The sequence below is a fragment of the Adiantum capillus-veneris genome, chromosome 14 (genome assembly GCF_014529385.1).
Source record: "Adiantum capillus-veneris isolate H3 chromosome 14, ASM1452938v2, whole genome shotgun sequence".
Taxonomy (NCBI): domain Eukaryota; kingdom Viridiplantae; phylum Streptophyta; class Polypodiopsida; order Polypodiales; family Pteridaceae; genus Adiantum; species Adiantum capillus-veneris.
The window spans coordinates 128,008,630-128,028,082 of NC_140944.1; the positions used below are offsets into that span (position 1 = coordinate 128,008,630).

At 44.9% G+C, this 19,453-nt stretch overlaps 1 protein-coding gene across 1 annotated transcript in view; it reads left to right on the forward strand.

Annotated features, from left to right (window-relative positions):
- Window positions 1–19,453, forward strand: part of LOC147443103 (uncharacterized) — a 303,366-nt gene that overhangs the window by 103,418 nt on the left and 180,495 nt on the right. Inside the window, exons 10-11 of the mRNA XM_086529029.1 lie at window positions 14,539–14,949; window positions 15,573–15,905. Of these exons, the coding sequence (XP_086385155.1) occupies window positions 14,539–14,949; window positions 15,573–15,905 (744 nt within the window). The remainder of the gene's footprint in view (window positions 1–14,538; window positions 14,950–15,572; window positions 15,906–19,453) is intronic.

Here is a 19,453-nt window from a genome sequence, read left to right on the forward strand (position 1 = left end):
GACGGAGAGTGAGAGAGAGAGAGAAGGAGACACACACACGATGTGGGTGGGGAGACTGTGAAGTGGCAGCTCCCCCTATAGAGTATACTCACTATAAGTATAGGGTAACAGTGGACGGGCGCCCATGACCTGGGCGACCGGTCAAGGCACATAGGCCTTAACCCCAACACTTCAAGCCCTAGTTGCTACTCCTCTTTACCCCTTTAGAAAAAGCACTCGAGCTACTGTACCAGCGGCTCGAATACCATTAATTGCAAGGAATAGAAGAGAGGGTCTTTCGACACCAAAACAGCACAGGCTCCTATCAAGCTTCTAATAGCTCAATAGTGGTTAAGCCGTAGGCAAGCCCCGTAGGACTCCACTATTAAGACCATAGCTCTCGACGGTGATACCCTGTTAACTGCACGAAGGCAGGCGCACTGCAAGGCTGAAAAATCCCTATTCTACTTACTCACAGGCAATTAATAATACCAACCATTTATAGCTAGCTTGAGGACCTCCCTTCTTGAGGACCTCCCTTCTTGAGCAAGGAAAGGGAAACCTTGTGCTCTGATACCAATGTAACATTTAATGGCCTAATAACTTGTGTATAGCGGAAATTAGCATGAACATAGTGGGCATTTCATTAGAATAGATTTCTAATGAGAATTACAAGAGTGCTTGGGCGGAGAGATCAACAAAAAGCATAACACCTAGTTAGATAGCATCAACAATACTTTCAAAAGAGAGAGAAATTAAGCAATTGACAACAGTTGAGGACCGGATTTGCATGGAGCCGGTCCCCCCTCCAAAAGGCTTTGTATTATGGTTTCTCCCATCAAGAGAGACATTGTACAATACAATTCTTTGTGTTCCTTCAAGACTAGCTAGTGCGATGAAGATGAAAGCTTCATGCACTAAGCAAAACACTTAGCAAACACAACATCAATTATCCCCGTTCTCAGACCGAAGACCTCACACACCTTCGAAGATGGTGAGAGCTAGCAGGATATGAGAGTAGATTGAGAGGAAGAAGGAGTATCTTACGAGAAAGATGGACATCTCCTCACATAATCACTCATATTAGCATAGCTTAGCTTAGTAATTAGCTTGGTAGAGGAGATGAGCATGCATTGAAGCTTCGCTCTTGGTTGGATTTGCATCCACATGCCAAGAGTGTGTCGATGTAGGCTTTTATCTCACAAGCTTGGAGTAGGTGATGAGCTCTCCATTAAATCTTGGGAAGAGATAGTCTTCTTTGTTTCACACATAGACTGTGTGTGTGATAATGCCTTGCAAAAATCAGCCCCCTCTCTCTCTTGGGCGAGCCCTATTGCTATTTGCTCTTGCAGGTTCCCCATTGGACCTTCCCAGGGCTAGCCTATCACAATTAAGCAGCATAAGTGATAGCCTTCTGACATGTGTCCCCCTTTCCCCTTTTGTGAGAGCTCAATCAATTAAACTTAATTGATTTAAATGAATTAAATCCCCATTGGCCCTTTCCCCATTCTGACCAATAGGAATTAAGTAGCCCATTGGGCTGCTCAATTCCTATTGGACCCCTTTATCGGCTGTCCAATAATCATCCAGGAGACTTAATTTTCATTGGTTCTTTTTATTAAGTGTTTTTAAATTAATTAAACTAGATTTACTCTAGCCTAATTCTCATTGGTCCACCTCCAAGGCCATCCAATAGGAATTGGGTACACCTTGTGGGCATATGGCCTAGGGAGCTGACATGTGTCCCTCATTCCCTTTGTGTAAAGGGAGCTTGTGTGTGTGTGTGTGTAACTTTCTCTCTCATCCTCTACTCCCAAGGCTCGCCCCCTCCTATGTAGGAATGTGCAAGACTTTTTTGGTCACACACAAAGCATCCAATTTCCCCTAGGGTTGACCTTTGGACACAACCTTTGAATTTTGAAACCTTAGTATTTTGGAAGTCTTAATGGGCTGAACCTTAGGGTCTTTTTAGCCCATTGTTGCACATGGCTCTTTTGCAAATGGCCCTCCCTTTGGATCCCTATTTTCCCTCCTTTGGATCCCTACTGTGGCCGGTCTGCTAGCTTAACCAATATACTAGCTTTTTTCTCCCCTAGCACTTCCCCATATTAAATGATCAGTTTAACATGAGAAAATCATTTAGGAGAATTAGATATTGATTATTATGACATGCTTTTGGGGGACATCACTCATAGACAGTCACAGATTGCCTTCCGACGCCTAGTGCGGCAGAAGAAGAGGGCATTTTTGGCTCGACTAGAGGAGGATCTATATCAGCTATTCTTGAGTCAGGACTCAGGTGAGGCATGGCGACTCTTTCATGAGCACCCCCCTTCTTGCCATTACTTCTAGAGAGACCTGGGGCTAGTATGCGTCATCTGTGTACACAGTTCCTGGACAGCCATCTCTTCCCGACCCCCCTGAGCCATGGTTACACACGTGTTTTTTTCACCGTTGAGATGGTGAAGAAGGCCATTGATAGGATGAGGACTGGGAGAGTATATGATCATGATGGCTTAGTGGCTAAGCATTCTATACATGCCAGGGATCTGCTCGCAGAGCTTCTAGCAGTGATGTTCAACCGTGCCATGTGTGAGGGTTTGGCTGATACTTGGAATTTATCTACTATTGTACCTATCTTCAAGTTAGGAGACCCTATGGAGCTTGGCAATTATCGCACTATCATGATTGGGCACACATTGGCATGGTTGTATGCATGCATTTTTGAGCAACAACTGAGTAGATGGGCAGAGAGGGAGGGTATATGCGCAGGGCAAGCAGGTTTTAGAAGAGGTTTTTCTACTATTGACCACATTCTGACATTGAGAGCCATATTAAGGAGGGCAGATCACATGGGAGACGGATCTATTGTAGCTTTGTGGACTTCCGCAAAGCATTTGACACAGTGCCCAAAGCTAGATTGATGCACAGACTACAAGAGATGGGAGTACCCACAGAGCTGATTTGGGGTATAGAGATCCAGCTTCCCCACCAGTAGACAGCCCATAATAAATTTTTTCAATTGTTGGTAGACCTAATCACGATCATACACGCAGCTCTTACACCACGCCCACTCATATACAGATATTACACCCCCAATTTGACATAGGACGGAGCTAGTCAGCTAGATGCACTTTATGATTGTACTTCTCTGAACATACATATGTGCACCCATACCCCCTAGAGATGGAGCTTCACCCGCTCGTCCCTCATACACCGTGTATCTTGTATCCCACCCTCCCATGGATCACCCCCTCCCCCTTACCACAGGACCACATTTTTCTACTTTGTACTTTTGTACACGTGTGTTTGATTTGTCTCATAGGCCGACTTTGGCCTTTAATATACATAAAAAGATCTCTCTCTCTCTCTCTCTCTCTCTCTCTCTCTCTCTCTCTCTCTCTCTCTCTCTTTCCAGTATTCTCTTCAGGCACCCTCGCTGTCTCTTACACGGGTGGAGATCACTAGACTCATTCGTCAGGACCTGATCCAGCTCGACACCAGGAGGACATGGATAGAGCCGCCTCAGGAGTTGAGCACGAAGATGGCTTTCTATAGAGAGCATCTTCTCCACCTCACAGGAGATGGGTTTGTGATTCGACCCAGCTACATGGACACACATATGTCTCATGGTTTGCGTTGTGCCATTGGTCAGATACGCACATCCTCACATCAGCTCGAGATTGAGACCGGTAGATTCAGAGGGATACCAGCAGACAGCAGGATATGCCGATTATGCCAGAGAGAGCCAGAGACAGAGTTGCACTACATATGTCATTGCACAGTGTTCTATGAGATACGGGGGCGTTTCCACTGCTTATTCAGAGAGGGTTTTGGTCCTCTATCTAGGGTCATGAGTTATGAGGATCAGAGATGTCTTTGACTATATCTACTTGAGTTACACAGTTATAGAGACACTTTACTGGGGAGAGCTAGAGAGAGGCAGTCCCAGAGACACATTACAGATTTCTTTTCACTAGATATGGGACAGCCAGAGGAGCAGCCACCACTGCAGAGCTCGTCCCACACTCATTCGACCACTACTGGCACTCTCATCGACCGAGCATTGGAGCTACAGAGATACAGACGACCGCGACTGAGGAGAGGAGCTACACAGCATCGACGGAGACTACAACAGAAGATTCGAGCCATACTCTCTCGACATCCAGAGTGCAGATGAGGATGGATCCTCACCATTTCTTCCATCTTTGTTTCACACACTGTTACATCCAGTTTACCGGGTACCTATTGTATCAGCTGCTACACCCACGTAGTTTTAGATTGTAGTAGTAGTAGTAGTATTTTGTTCCACTTCTAGTTCTTTTGTACCCAGACATGGTATTAGATTCACTATTTTGTAACTGATTGGTCTCATAGGTCATTTTGGCCTTTTGAAGACGTTAATATAACATTTCATTTCATTTCATTTCTCTCTCTGACATTTTATTTTGTACCTTGACATTCTATCAGATTCATCGAGATTGTACCTATATGGTCTCATAGGTCATTTTGGCCTTTTGAAGATGTTTAATATAACATTTCATCTCTCTCTCTCTCTCTCTCTCTCTCTCTCTCTCTCTCTCTCTCTCTGACATTTTATTTTGTACCCTGACATTCTATCAGATTCATCGAGATTGTACCTATATGGTTTCATAGGCCATTTTATTTCATTTCATTTCTCTCTCTCTCTCTCTCTCTCTCTCTCTCTCTCTCTCTCTCTCTCTCTCTCTCTCTCTCTCTCTACTATCTCGACATCCAGATTACAGATAAGGATGGATTTATCACCCATTTGTATTGGTTACCCACCAATATTCGCTCTAGGTGTGTCCATATGTCACCATTGCATTCTCAAGATGCAATGTGTGCCTTGTCGTGTTGTGTCCCACACGCTATGAGTCTCTTTGTGATGGCTTTGCCATCAATGATGACTCGACCATCGCGATAAGAAGCCCTCTTCCCCTCTTTGCGTGCTTGGTGCACCGTGGGCATAACTGCTCTCCAATGATCCACTTGTATTTTCGTGACATCATCGTCAAGGTAGATAAGAGGACCATCGCGATAAAAATCCCTCTTCCCCTCTTTGCATGCTTCGTGCACCATGGGCATGCATACTCTCCGTGACCCATGTTTTTTTTAAGATCCTCCTCTTTTGAAAAAAGTGGTTCTTGCCTCTTCGGTTGGGATTTGAAGGATGAGGGGTCTCTCCTTTGTGAGGTCTTTGCTGTCTCTCCAAATAGTGGTGTCTCTTCTTCCTTGTACCCAAGCTTGGTACATAGTTCTCTACCATCCATGTCAGGTGTGGAGTCTTTCTTCACCACTATTCCCGTCACTTGTATGTTGAGCCTTTGGGCTTGTCTCCTCTTCTATTGTAGTGTGCACAAGAAGGACCTTCTCCCTGTGTGCCTTTGCTTTTGCCTCCTTATGTTATTTTTAACCACCTCTACCCACCCCTCTCAAGTGGCCTCTAACTTGTCTTCAATGCCTTCCCTTATGTCATTGATCTCTCCTTCCTCAGGGGTGAGGGATGCCACTGAGGTCTTGAGGGAGAGAGAGATGAAATAAAATGTAATGTAATGCTCTATTAATGTCTGCAAAAGGCAAAAATGACCTATCAGACCAAAAATTACAACACTGTCTTAAAAAAAAGGGAATAAAAGATGACCTAAAACTAAGAAAATGAAATATAACAATGGGTGTGCTAGGGGCATCAACCAATGACTAGAAACTACCATGGAAGGGATCAATTTGTAAAAGAGGGAGAGGGTACAATACAAGGAGAGGACTCAAATGGTACCCAACATGATCACCAGGTTGTAAATAGCAAGAGAGAGAGAGAGAGAGAGAGAGAGAGAGAGAGAGAGAGAGAGAGAGATATGATGAAATGAAATGTTATATTAACGTCTTCTAAAGGCCATATTGACCTATGAGACTAGAGACTTACATCATGGTAAATCTGATATGAGGTCCGGATAAAAAGAAAGAAAGAAACTAACCAAACAAAAGCACTACTAGAGTTGTAAAAAGTGGGTATCAAGAGTGTGAGAGATACATATACAAAAAGTGGGTGTATATCTCAGAGGACAGATACAAAAAGGTGGATATGTTGAGAGGCGGCTTTGTAGGATCGACTCGGCGGCCTCAACACAAGGGCTAACGCATGACGGCCTCATCATGAAAGGCAAACAATAGGGGCACCACCTAGCTTGAAATGCAGCTAGGACACAATGACAATACTATACAACACATCATGCACCATGTCACGCAACTGAACATGTTATGAATCGTGGTATGAGATGGAAGAGAAACAAGTGGAGATAGATAGTGAGAGCATTATAACCCTCAGCACGTCCTCTTAGCAGCTTGGTAGTGGGAGCATCCCCCGTCACTCGATCAGGTAGTTTCTTTTATACACTCTTTTAGAGATGTTTTTGCTTGGTCCTACAAGGATTTGGAAAGGATCCCACCAAAATTGGGTGTCCATACTATCCCTCTGGTTGAAGAGGCTAAACCTGTCAGAGGTCGAGCTTACAAGCTCAACCCAAAGTATACAGAGGCTGTCAAGTCAGAGCTCGAAAAATGGAAAGAGGTAGGGATCATTGTACCTATGGAGCACTCCGAGTGGTTATCACCCATGGTGATAGCGCCTAAGAAGCAGTCCAATAAAATCCGTGTGTGCGTAGATTACCGCGCTTTGAACAAGGTATAACTGTCCCAGATGTTTTTCGCACACCTTTCACTGAGCGTGTGCTAGAAGATGTAGCAGGGCATGTATTGTACAGTTTCATGGATGGGTTAAGTGGATACAATCAGTTGGGCATCCATCCAGGTGATCAGATTAAAATGACTTTCGTGACTCCCTGGGGTATTTTTATCTACACTAGAATGTTGTTTGGGTTGAAAAACGCTCCACCTTCTTTCAATCGAGTAGTATATCTCATATTCTGTCCTTTACTTACGGATCATCTTCACATATTCATGGATGATTTTTTGACCTTCTCATGTGCTCAATGTTCAACCCCAGATGCATAGAGGCACGCCTAAAGCTCAATCCTAACAAATGTCATTTTTTGGTCATTGAGGGCACACTTCTAGGTCATGTGGTGTCTACCAAAGGTTTAGCACCTGACCCAGAGAAGATCGTGGCTATCTTGAAGTTACCACCTCCCATCAACCCGAAAGTTGTTCAGAGCTTTGTAGGCCACACAGGCTATCATCGCAGGTTTATATGAACGTATGCACAAGTGGCTCAACCATTGACCCGACTCACTAGTGCTACTGTACCCTTCCAATGGTCAAAACCTGAAGCTGAAGCATTTGCATACCTCAAAAAACGCCTCACTGAAGCACCTATTTTAGTGGCTCTAGATTGGTCTCTCTTTTCATGTGATACTGATGCCAGTCAACTGGTTGTGGGTTCTATGCTGACTCAGCCTAGTAAGGAGTACAACCTGGATCGCCCTGTTAACTATGCAAGTCGCCTGCTCACCAAAGCAGAGCGCAACTACAGCACCACATAAAGGGAAGGTTTGACTATGGTGTATTCTTTACAAAAGTTTCGTCGTTACTTGTTAGGGGTTCACTTCACTATAATCACGGATCATCATGCGCTACGATATCATCCGAATAAACCCCAAGTTGCGGGAAGAGTGTGAAGGTGGCTTATGATATTCCAGGAATTCAATTTCGACATAGTTCTTAGTCCAGGAAAGCGGCACGTCATGGCCGACCATCTGTCTCGCATACATACGGGTGAGCCCGATACTGGGGTTGATGATGACTTTCTGGATAGTCATCTCTTTAAGGTTGACACGACCACTGAATGGCATGGAGATGTGTTACATCTGCTCTCTACTGGCCTATATCCTGAGAATGCTTCTCCCTTGCAAAAAAGAAGACTCTTATTGAAGTCTAGACCCTTCTCTTTGATTGGCGGACAACTCTATAAATCTGGGCCAGATGGTGTGCTGCGCAGGTGCATCTCCCCTCATGAAGTAGACCACATTCTGGAAGATGCACACAGTGGTCCTACAGGTGGCCATTACCCTGGTCACATCACGGCACAAAAAATCTTACAGACAGGCTTATGGTGGCCCTATCTATTCAGAGATGCTATTGCTCATGTCAAGATTTGTGATGTCTGTCAGCGATGTGCGCCCAAGCCTAGCAAGCAACCCAATCGCCTCTGCAGGTACCTATGGCGTGGTTGCCCTTTGATCGATGGGGCTTGGACTTTGTTGGTCCAATTGCTCGACATGCTAAACGCGGCAATCGTAAGTATCTCCTGGTAGGGACGGATTATGCAACAAAGTGGGCCGAAGTGGTGGCTACCATGGATTGTACCGCTGCCACTATCGCAAAATTTTTGTATGAAAATATTTTTTGCAGGTTTGGGTGCCCTTTGGAAATCACCAATGATCAAGGTAGTCATTTCGTCAACGACCTGATCTCCACACTCCTCACGAACTATAAAATTTTTCATCACATATCTTGCTCTTACTATCCTAGGGCAAATGGGCAAGCCGACAACACTAACAAATTGCTAATTGCGCTTCTCAGGAAAGCCTGTCACCAGCATCCAACTTCTTGGGCTCAAGTTATCCTCGGCATAGTTTGGGCTTATCGCACCTCCTTCAAGGCAACCACTAACCACACCCATTCCAGCTAGCTTTCGCTCTAGAAGCACTTGCACCATATGATTTCAACGCTGGTTCAGCAAGAGTGGGAAGGGTTCGCGTCACAGCGGAGATTGCTTCCGCAAACCTCTCTCATCTCTCGAAGTTAAAAGAAAGCAGGATGCTAGCTTCACAGGCTCTGCAAGCTGAGCAACTTCGTCGCAAAAAGCGTGGCATGATTGCCATCTCAGAAAGCCGAAAATAACGTAAGGAGCACTGGTGCTACTCTATTAAGCTAAATATGTGAAAAAAGCAAAGAAGTTGGTTCCAACATGGCAAGGACCATACAAGATGCAGGAGATTCTACCCCAAGGGGCCGTACAATTAGTCACCCTAGAGGGAGTTCCATTGCCTTTAGTCAATGGATCTAGGATCAAAAGCTACCATACTGTAAGCTGACGGTCAAGGGTCTAAAATCAAGTGTTGATCTTCGCCGACTCCTCAACCCTAAACTTGATCTTGATGTTCCCCATCACTATCTCATACACCCTCTCCTTCTACTACTTCTGCTGCTTGCATGGGCATGATTCTAGAATTTGGAAAACCACTCTGTGTCAGTATCTGATGTACCCTCTACTTCAGTATCTCATGTACCCTCTCCTTCGCCGCTCTGGTGAGCGTGGTTCTAAATTTTTTATGACTTTTTCTTTGGTCATATTACAGTTGATCATTCTTGTTGTGTTTCACTTTGAGTCCTCAATTCTAGTTGGTTGTTCTTGATTAACTCTGCTCTCGCTTCACTCTGCTAACTTCCTTGACTTTTGTTTGGCCTACCCACTATCTCAACCGACTAATGCCTTATTAAAACTTCTGGCGATCTCTAGCGCCCATGTGAACTAAGTTCTTTTTGCCATTTATATAAGTCTCTATGCTCTTCATTTGGGTATCTTGTGGGTATTTTGTGGGTGTTCCATTTACATATCATCAGCAATTTAACTTCGCATTTTCATCTACCACAGATTCTTTCAATAAGTAGGATCACCTTATTCTCTGCATTCATCTTCCTATGCTATTGTTGTTGTTGCTAGTCCCTTTGCCTGCTTGATGCTCGTGGACTCACACATGCTGCTGGCTTCGCCTTCCCGTGCTGGTCTTGCCTCTCACCTGATGACCTCGCCCTTGCTGGGCTTACCCTCAGTACCTTGCTGCCCTCGCCCTCGCCCATGGTGGCCTCGCCCTCGCCTCACCCTGTTGCCCTCGCCCTCGCCACTGCCCTGCGCCTCGCCCTCGCCCTCGCCCTCGCCCTGGGTGGCCTTGGCCTCGCCACTGCCTGTTGGCCTCGCCCTTGCCCTGGGTGGACTCGCCCTAGTCACTGCCCTGCTGGCCTCGACCTCGCCCTTGGTCGACTTGCCCTCGTCACTGCCCTGGGTGGACTCGCCCTAGTCACTGCCCTGCTGGCCTCGACCTTTCCTCGCCCTCTCCCTCAACCTCTCCACTGGTCTCCACGTAAGTTAAAACATTTTAGAAAAATCTGACCTGGCTTTTATTTTTTATGTCACCTCAGCTAAAGATAGCCATCCAGCGTATCAAATTCAGCCCGCAGCTCGTGTCACGAATGTTCTTTGCAAATCTTTTTCAGCCAGAATGCATCTCACGTCTATCGCCAGGCTTCCTATCTCTCCATCCTCTCTCTCCAACGCCAAGAATTCGCCAATCCAGGCTTCCTCTCTCTCCATCGCCACGATTTCGCCGGGCTTAATTCTCACTCCATGCTCCTTGAAACTGGAAGGTTTTGAACAGAGTTAAATTCAAGCTAGACCTTGCTTCATGTAATTGGGTGTGGTTGAGAACATGTATCTGGGTGTGGTTTAAGGAGCTCTACTCAGTTGCGGAAAATAGCTGTATCTGTATCACGTGTGTCAGTGTATAAGATGTGTCATCAATTGCAATTTCAGACTTGAGTTACAAACAGATTCTCTCATACATTTCATCAATATGGTTTGTACTCGAAACCGAGAGCAGTACCTCTAGTCTGAGCAAGAGTCCTCTGCCTCCTCTGGGGATAGTAGTGAGAGTAAGTCAGACTATGCCCCGAGTTCAGAGCAACTGTCAGAGGAATCTTCCGAGGAAGATTCACCCCAATTAGTCACTCCTGGCAAGGTCACCACTCTCCAAGTGCCCCGCTCTTCTAGTGCCATCTCGAAGGTACCCTTACTAATGATCTATCACTTACAGGCGCCCAACCCTGTACTCAAAGATATGTTCTCTCAGCAGCAGTTGCTACACCTTGGTCTTCAAAATCTGGCTCAGGCCGATGTGTCCTGCACCATTTCTAATGCCAAGCTGAGTGCCCTCTTACTTACTTCTCCAAAAATAAATGGAGTTCCTCTTACAGTGGAGGATATTGGTCATGCGATGGGAATACTCAATGTGCTTGCACCGTTGCTCACTACTAAAACCTTCTACAATCTCTCCCCTAAAGACACTGCAAATGCGTGCCAAGAACTATTGCTACACTCACATGCGGACTACCACAGGAATCAGCAGTTGTACTCCATTTTACAGTATTATTTTTTACTGTGTGCCACCGGAAAGAGCAGTGGTTCCTTCCTCTCAAAGAATATGTGATGAATTTTTTTGTTTCTGCCACTGTCTGCCATATCCGTTTCACAATCTGCTCTTTAAGGCTTTGCATGGCAGGGCAAAGTGATTGCGGACTCAACGGAAAGGAAAAGCGGAGAGGTTCAATTGCTATGCAGTCCCTATTATGTATTGGGTAGTGCAAACTATGCAGCAAAAAGCAGAGGCAACTGCTGTTCTCACTCCGCAAGATGATGCCAAAGAACAAGGCTGTTCCAAAATGTCCAAAGCGAAAGGTACATTACGGAAGAGGGCTAAAGCACAAAAGGATTCAATGGAAGAACTAGCAACACTACCCTTCTCTGAATCACAGGTTAAAATCTTTGATGTCAATACCGCAAACCCCAGAGTGAGCATGGCCACTTTTGTGGCCACCTCTACTTTTACACCACCTATTGTTAGTTGTGTTGCAGGCACCCAAGCACACTCTCCAGTTGTGTCGGCAGTACCACCTTCTACTACTCCTAGTGCAGGGGCACATAGGAGTACTGCAGGGACACCTAGTTCAGGGACACCTAGCTCTGGGCAACCTGACATATTTGGCAACTTTGCGCCTCAGGCCGACAGACTTCTAGATACGGACAGAAGAGAAACTTCAACTATTATAGATGCAACCATCTCATTGCAAGGTACTAACGGTCTGCATCGCACTGTCTATGACAGTATGCAAAGGGAAGTGCACAGCCACCTTCAACGATCGATGGGTAGGGATATGTTAATTGCTCAGGCTCAAGATCGCATAAGGATTCTCACTCAAGAGGTACAATACCTCAAACATATAGTCCGTACTTTATAAATGGAGTTAAAAGAGGCAAATGATATGGCCGCAGTTTAGGAACTTTCTCCTACGGTAAATTCCGTGTGTCCCTCATGTGCCCAACATCAGTCTATAGCCATTTCACAAACAGCTACAGCTACAGCTCTAAGCTCTACGTAAGTTCCTGCTATGGTACTACACAAAGCTCATTCAGGGAATTCTCAAGCAGTTGAGAAAACACAACCTACTATGGAGTCTAAGCAAGCAGGATCGGCTTCCTCACAGTTTCATGGACCCTCCATGGCCTCCCCCTTCCAGTCCACCTCTTTTCCTCCTCCCTTCTACAACAGCTTCCCTGGATTTCCACCAAATGTCCCACCTTCTCACCCTACTCAGTCTTTTCTTGGGTCTCCACCTGTCCCACCTTCTCACCCTACTCAGTCTGCTGCTCATGGGGTTTCCACTCCATATCCAATGTACCCTCCACCATACACATGGCCTCCATCTCCTTACCCACCTTTCTACCAGCCTCCCCCTCCCCCTCCATCATCAGACCACTAGTAGATATCACCTCTTGGGAGTCTTCACCAATTGTAGACTTGGTTGCAGATCTTTCAGTTTTTCAGTTTTCCACTCTCCGGGACAGGGAGCAGTCTTGTGGCGGGCAACCTGTAGCGAGCTACAATGTCACCTTCACAGGACACACAGTTAGTACAGTTTGGTCTTTACAGTTGGTCTTTGGTCTTGTCTGGTTCACACTGAACTGACTCGCTGGGCAGTGACAAGGGATACCATGGTCTACTGGACATCGTGGCCAGGTCACTACCACCACTCAGTGGAGATAGACTTAGATGCTGACATTTATGAGCCGTTGGTGGCTCTTTATGGTTGTACATATAAGTAGTAACGGTTGGGTCATCATTTATCTTCTTGATGTCGTCATCTAGAGTAGCGAGTCGATACACACAGCACGTCTGCACTATCCCTGCACATCTAAGCCTCGACACCCCATTTTACCTATGAGTTCTGGGCTGGAGCTGAGTGTGCTGTCTCGCCAGAGTTTGTATCGATTCTTTGAGTTTGTCGAGTCATATGTTCTGGTCTGCTGTTGTGTCTCTGTGTGCTCAATTGTTATCTATTGTTTCCTTTTTTTTCAGCCTGTTTTGAGTGAGATTGTCACGCACATTGCACTAAGGAGCACCCACTGTAGAGAGCACGACATATTATCCACGCTACAATATCCCAAAGAGAGTCGGAGATAGGGGACAGCTGTGCTTCACTCCAATGGTGGAGTGAACCATGTCAGACATGCCCTGAGTAGTGCGTACCCGTCCTACCATTGTCTTGTATAAAGCTAAGATCCCCCAAGTGAGCTCTGTGGGCACCCCCATGTCCAGCAATTTGTGTATGAGTCTCGCTCGTGGCTCTGTATCAAATGCTTTGCGGAAATCCACAAAGCTACATTAAATTCTCCTGCCATGGTGTCTACCCTCCTCAGTAATGGCTCTGAGTGTCAAAATCTGCTGAAGAGTGGAGAAACCTCTCCTGAACCCTACCTCTGTTGCTGCCTATATGCCCTCTCTCTGCCCATCCACTCAACTCATGCTCAAGAATTGATGCATATAGCCTAGCCAGAGTGTGACCAACCATGATGGTGCGGTAATTCTTGAGAAGCACAGGATTTCCTGACTTGAAGATAGGCACAATCACAAGATTTCCTGACTTGAAGCCAGAGTGTGACCAACCATGATGGTTCAGTAATTCTTGAGAAGCACAGGATTTCCTGACTTGAAGATAGGCACAATCTTGGACATACTCCAAGCCTCAAGAAATCCGTCATACATGGCTCTAGAGAGAGAGAAATGAAATGAAATGACCTATGAGACAAAACTGATTACAATGATGAGTCTAGTACCAAGTCTGGGTACAGGCAAAGAAAACTACAAACTAAAAACTGAGATAGGAGTGCTGCTGACTCCTATGGGTGGCTGGTAAGCTAAGCAATGGTATCATGCCACAAAGGTACAAAGTGGAGATAAGTGTCACCATGATACAATATAGCAGTAGCATGTAGCCTATCCTGATCGACACTCTCGGTGTCGTGCTAGAGTCCTCTGGATCCTCTGCCGCAATCTCCTCCGGTGCTGCGTGGCTCCCCTCCTCAGTCGCGGTCGCCTCAATCTCCCCAACTCTATAGCTCGGTCAATGAGAGTACCGCTGATGTGTGTATGGGTAGGAACCCAGCTCTGTGATGGTGGTGTCCCCTCTGCCTCTGTGGTACTCGTACTAAAGAAATCTAAGATGCGTCTTTGGGACTGTCTCTGTCTATGCCCTCTCAATAGAGAGTCTCTATGTCTCTGTATCTCAAGTAGAAATAATCCGAGACATCTCTGATCGTGATATCTCATGACTCTATCTAACGAGTCAAAACCATCTCTAAATAAACAATGAAAGCGTCCCCGTATCTCATGGTAAACTATGAGAGAGAGAGAGAGAGAGAGAGAGAGAGAGAGAGAGTGTTTTATTGTTGACATGAAAATTGAAATGCAGGGCCATTGTATATTCCTTATTGTTTGGCAAGCTTTACAAAGAATCAAAGTAGCTATCAGGCTGGTGAACTGATTACTTTTGATGTGCTTTTAAAAGATGCATATAACAACACGGTGAGCAAAGCCAACGGGAGGGTGGATGAGTTCAGCTTCACCTATCAATTTGTGGAGACTGAGACCAATATTAGTGTAACTCCAAAAAACTTGAGCAGGATTTCCCGTAGAGGTCTTGGTCACGAGACTATTAATTTCACATTTACATTTCCTGGAAACTATTCGTTACATGTTGGTGGTGCTCAGCCTGAGACCAATCTTTTCTGGAGAGCTAGTGATGGACGATTGGTGTCTAAGATCATGGATTCTCAGCAAGCTCAAGTTAAAGATGCTCCTTTTGGCTTTGAAATCACTACAGGCAATCTGCACTCATTACTAGATCTGTCACATACAAGCATATATGCACGTAGACACAGACATAGAGACTCTCTCTCTCTCTCTCTCTCTCTCTCTCTCTCTCTCTCTCTTCCCCCTCCCCCACTGCAATTGTAGAATCTCTGTCCAAGTGAGGTGGAGGAACATTATTGTAAATTCATTCTTGCTAATAAGAATAACAATAGGAAAAAACCTCAAGTTGTTGGTCCCCTCCATTTTCCAAGAACCATAAAGAGATTATCAAGGAAAAAGTCAAAGGAGGCTACCAAAGTCTAGCAGAATTGTGCATCTTCCATGTATTTTAAGGTGCCAAGTATCTCAGCAAAAGGGTTAATGCAACAAAACCATCCACATATGCTAGCACAGCCGGCAAAATATATGGACATGAGAATTTCTCGACAGTAAAGCAAAGACATTCACACACGTACGTCTTCACGCATGCGTGCGTGTGTGTGCACGTGCCCATAGATGCGCGTGAAACCTCAAAGCACTTGCACACACAGACACACATGTGCACACACACCCATGCGGGAATGCATGCACACATATGAACAAGCTTGCATGTGCATAAACATACATAAACACACTCTTGTGTGAACCACCCAGGTGACCCTTACATCTCGAACTATGATGTGATATGGCGTGGCAACATAAATTCTTTTTCACCATCAGGAGAAGCGATTCTAGAAATCACTGCTAGGGATGTCTTCAATAACACAATCGATGAGACATCCCTATCCCAGGATCCTTTTGTCAACCTACAAATTTCAACTACTCCACGGAATGGCCTTGGCCCAACTCCAATAATTTTTTCAGTTAACAAAACGGAACAACTTGTTATGTTCAATGTGTCGACCGTAGCTGGAGACTACTCGCTTTATGTTGGAGATGGAAATTATGATGCTGCAGACTCACCATTATCGTACAAAATTTTGAATGGTGAGGGGAAAGTGTTTTGACATTCTGAATGCTATCATTTGCATGGACTACTTAATGCTGCTGTGTTTGTTGCGGAAACTGGTGAGAACCCACATCATAAAAACAAAGGTGGTTTTGGTGTATCAAAACAATAATTTGTGACTGCACAAATTAATCACCAGTTATCTATATCCATGTTGTATCTCAATGTCTCTTTTCATGGAATGTCCTCATGCATGGACAAATACCATGCTGAACAGGATTAAAATGAAAGAAATGTCAAGGCAAGTCCAAGGATTATGGGAAATCTTAATTCAGAAATTTCCTTTACACACTAAACAAATCAACCTTGGCAGATCCAAAAAATCATAATGAAGTGACACTAATTTTCAGATTTATATTGACAGAATGTTCGATCCATTTTTTGATGGAAGATTCCTTGAAGTAGACATATTTTGGTTTCCTTGATGAATTTGAAGGCTTGATATACCGTTAATTTGATGAGTTGCGGCTGAGTACATACTAAAAAAAAACAGAATGTTTGATCCATTTTTTGATGGAAGATTCCTTGAAGTAGACATATTTTAATTTCCTTGATGAATTTGAAGGCTTGATATACCGTTAATTTGATGAGTTGCGGCTGAGTACATACTAAAAAAAACGTGTCCTGCTTTAATTTTGGGGATATCTTATTATGGAAGATGGATGGTATGGCCACACAAAGCACTAGAGGTATGTGGAGTGTCACTGAGCAGCTACAAAGTGTTCAGAGTACACCAGAAACTATGGACCTCTAGCCACTAGGGCTATTGTGGACTATGGAACAATACAGTGTGAAGTATGTGTAGACTACCACAGATGCTATGTGTAGACTACTAGGGAACAATACAGTGTGAAGTATGTGTCGACTACTACAAACTCTAAGGACTACTATGGCACTAGGGGTAGCATGGGATAGACACTATGGAGTACTAGGGCTATGATGGATCACCATGGGTACAATTGTAGTTGAACCCTATGGACTACCATAGATAATATGGACCACTATAGGTATAGTATGCAATTGCGGCTGATGCCACATGGGCATTAAAGGCCTAGTTGGAAAGGGGCTGACTGTAGATCCTTGCTGATAATCACTCTTGGTGGGACATGGATGAGTGGAGGCTAGTCTCTCAGCATGGCTTCCAGCTCACTTGGCACAAAGAAGAGCTTGATCTAATCTCCAAGGCACAAGGATGGTGGAAACTTCCAGGCAACTCTAGGCTGCCAGAATTCTAGAACAAAAAAATGTGTCCTGCTGCCCGTGCCTCTGTGTGTGGGTACCCACCTTTCTAGTCTCTTTGTGGAATTTTTCTTGTCTTTTTGGGATTATTTGAAGTTTCCTCTGTTGTTCATGATGAATACAACATGGGAACAACAGGAATTGCCCTCCTCTTGGAAAGAAGGTTTGCTCGAGCTGATCTGCATTGTGTGAAGAATTCTGTCATTGGTGGCCCATTACACTCATGCTTGTGGTATATAAATTAATGGCAAAATGCTTGCTAACCGACTCAAGTGCTTTCTGCATGAAGGCTTGCATCAATCTCAATACGGCTTCATTCCACGACATCAAATTACTGATAACCTTGCGAATGTCATCATTGGAATGGAATATACAAAATATACTTGAGAGGATGTCTCGGTTGACATTGAAAAGGCATTTCATATTGTTCTTTGGGATTATATTGCGGATATTATGCAACACTTGGGCTTTGGGCCTAGGCTATCCTGTGCAGTGCTTTTCTTGTATGCACACAACACTTTTGCAGGCTTGCTGGATGGATCTCTCACAGAATCTTGGCCTTTGGGACGATCGGTAAGGCAGGGCTGCCCTCTGAGTGCTTTGCTTTATGCGATCGCTACTCATCCCTTGTTTATGTATTTGGATTCCTTGACTTCCATTGGTAGGTTACATAGCCTGACTTTAACTTCCGGACGACAGCTTGTTGGTCAGGCTTATGTGGATAACTCTTTGTTTATGCCTCGCAATAACTATGATGATGTACAACAGATTATGCATACTCTTCACTTGTTTGGATTGACAGCAAGTCTCAAAGTTAACTTTTGCAAATCCAAGCTATTGCCTCTGAAAGAGTATGACTAGCATAAGATATTGTGGCCTGGGGAGATTGTTCCTCCACATGTTCTAGTTTGCCATTTGGGTTATCCATTGGGTTGGAATGTATCGGCTATGAAAAAACTGGATTGGGTGCTCCAACGTCTGCATTCCAAGTTGAATTATTGGAAACCGTCCACATGGCCACTTCATGTGCATCTCAAGATTGTCCAACGCATCTTTGTGGCTTATGTGCCTTTGTTATCCTGGCCTCGGTTGCGCTTGCAGTCCCTCATGTCCAATATTTTAGAGCATTTTTAGCGGACCTCGTCTAGTAAGAAGGGTCTTCGGCTTCTATCTATGGACAAGCTGTGTTCTCCCAAGCGGCTTGGAGGGTTAAATATTTTGGACTTGAGACGTCATCTTCTGGCTCGAAAAGCTATGTTGTTGCCAGTTTTGGTGGAGCAGCAGCAACCCTGGGCTCTCAAGGTCACACATTTTGTGTACGCACGTTGTCACTCCATCTTTTGGTCATTGGAAACCGACTTATTGGGATGTTGTTTTTGGGAATCTTGAAGGACACATTCCTGGATGTCCCATTTCTTCTTCTATCATTGTTGATTGGAAGGTTGTCACTTCGCATTTGGCTTAAAAAGGTCGACAATCCTCTGTGGGTAATTCTCTTCGCTTGGAGAGTCGGCATTGGAGCAGGGCTTTCGCTTCGACTTTGGTTCAAAGATCTCCCGCCAAGCGTATTTTATTTCCCAAAAAGGAATTTGTCAGGTGCATCAGGTGATTGATGACTCGGGTTATGTTCTTTCATTTGCTGATGCAGTGTCCCGCTTTCGGTTGGGTCTTCACTATTCTCCTCTCTGGCGGGAGATTCAAAGGATGCTTGCTGCTTACTCACCCATTCCTCCTTTGGATGTGGACTCTCGCTTCTCTGATGCTACTACTAGATTGGACTGCATCTCAGCTGGCAGTGTCTATGCTATCCTTCATTCTGATGTATGGATTGTGCATCAAGGTAATCAGCTGTGGTTGCTTTCCAAATCATCCTTGTGGTGGCAACACACATTGTCTCGCATTTGGCAAAGTCATCTGCCTTTGAAGGAACGTGTTTTCTTGTGGCACTGCTTGGTGGGAGCTCTACCTGTTGTGGCAGTGTGTTACATGCTTGGCATATTGCACCTTCCTGATACCCCAGATGCCTTGAAGCTGAGGAGACCGTGCCACACTTACTGTGGCATTGTCGTCACTCCAGAGCCTTCATTCGGCAAGTGTCGACTGCTCTTCGGCTATGTTTTCCTTCCGGCTCTTTTCATAGATGCTTTTGGCTTTTTGGGGTGCTCCAGTCACCACAATCTTAGTTTGCGGTGTTCTTCACCTGGGTCATATTTTCAACTATGTGGGCCATTTGGAACCATAGAAACTACTTAATGTTCCAAGGCACTTCTGTTGACCCCTTTCCCTA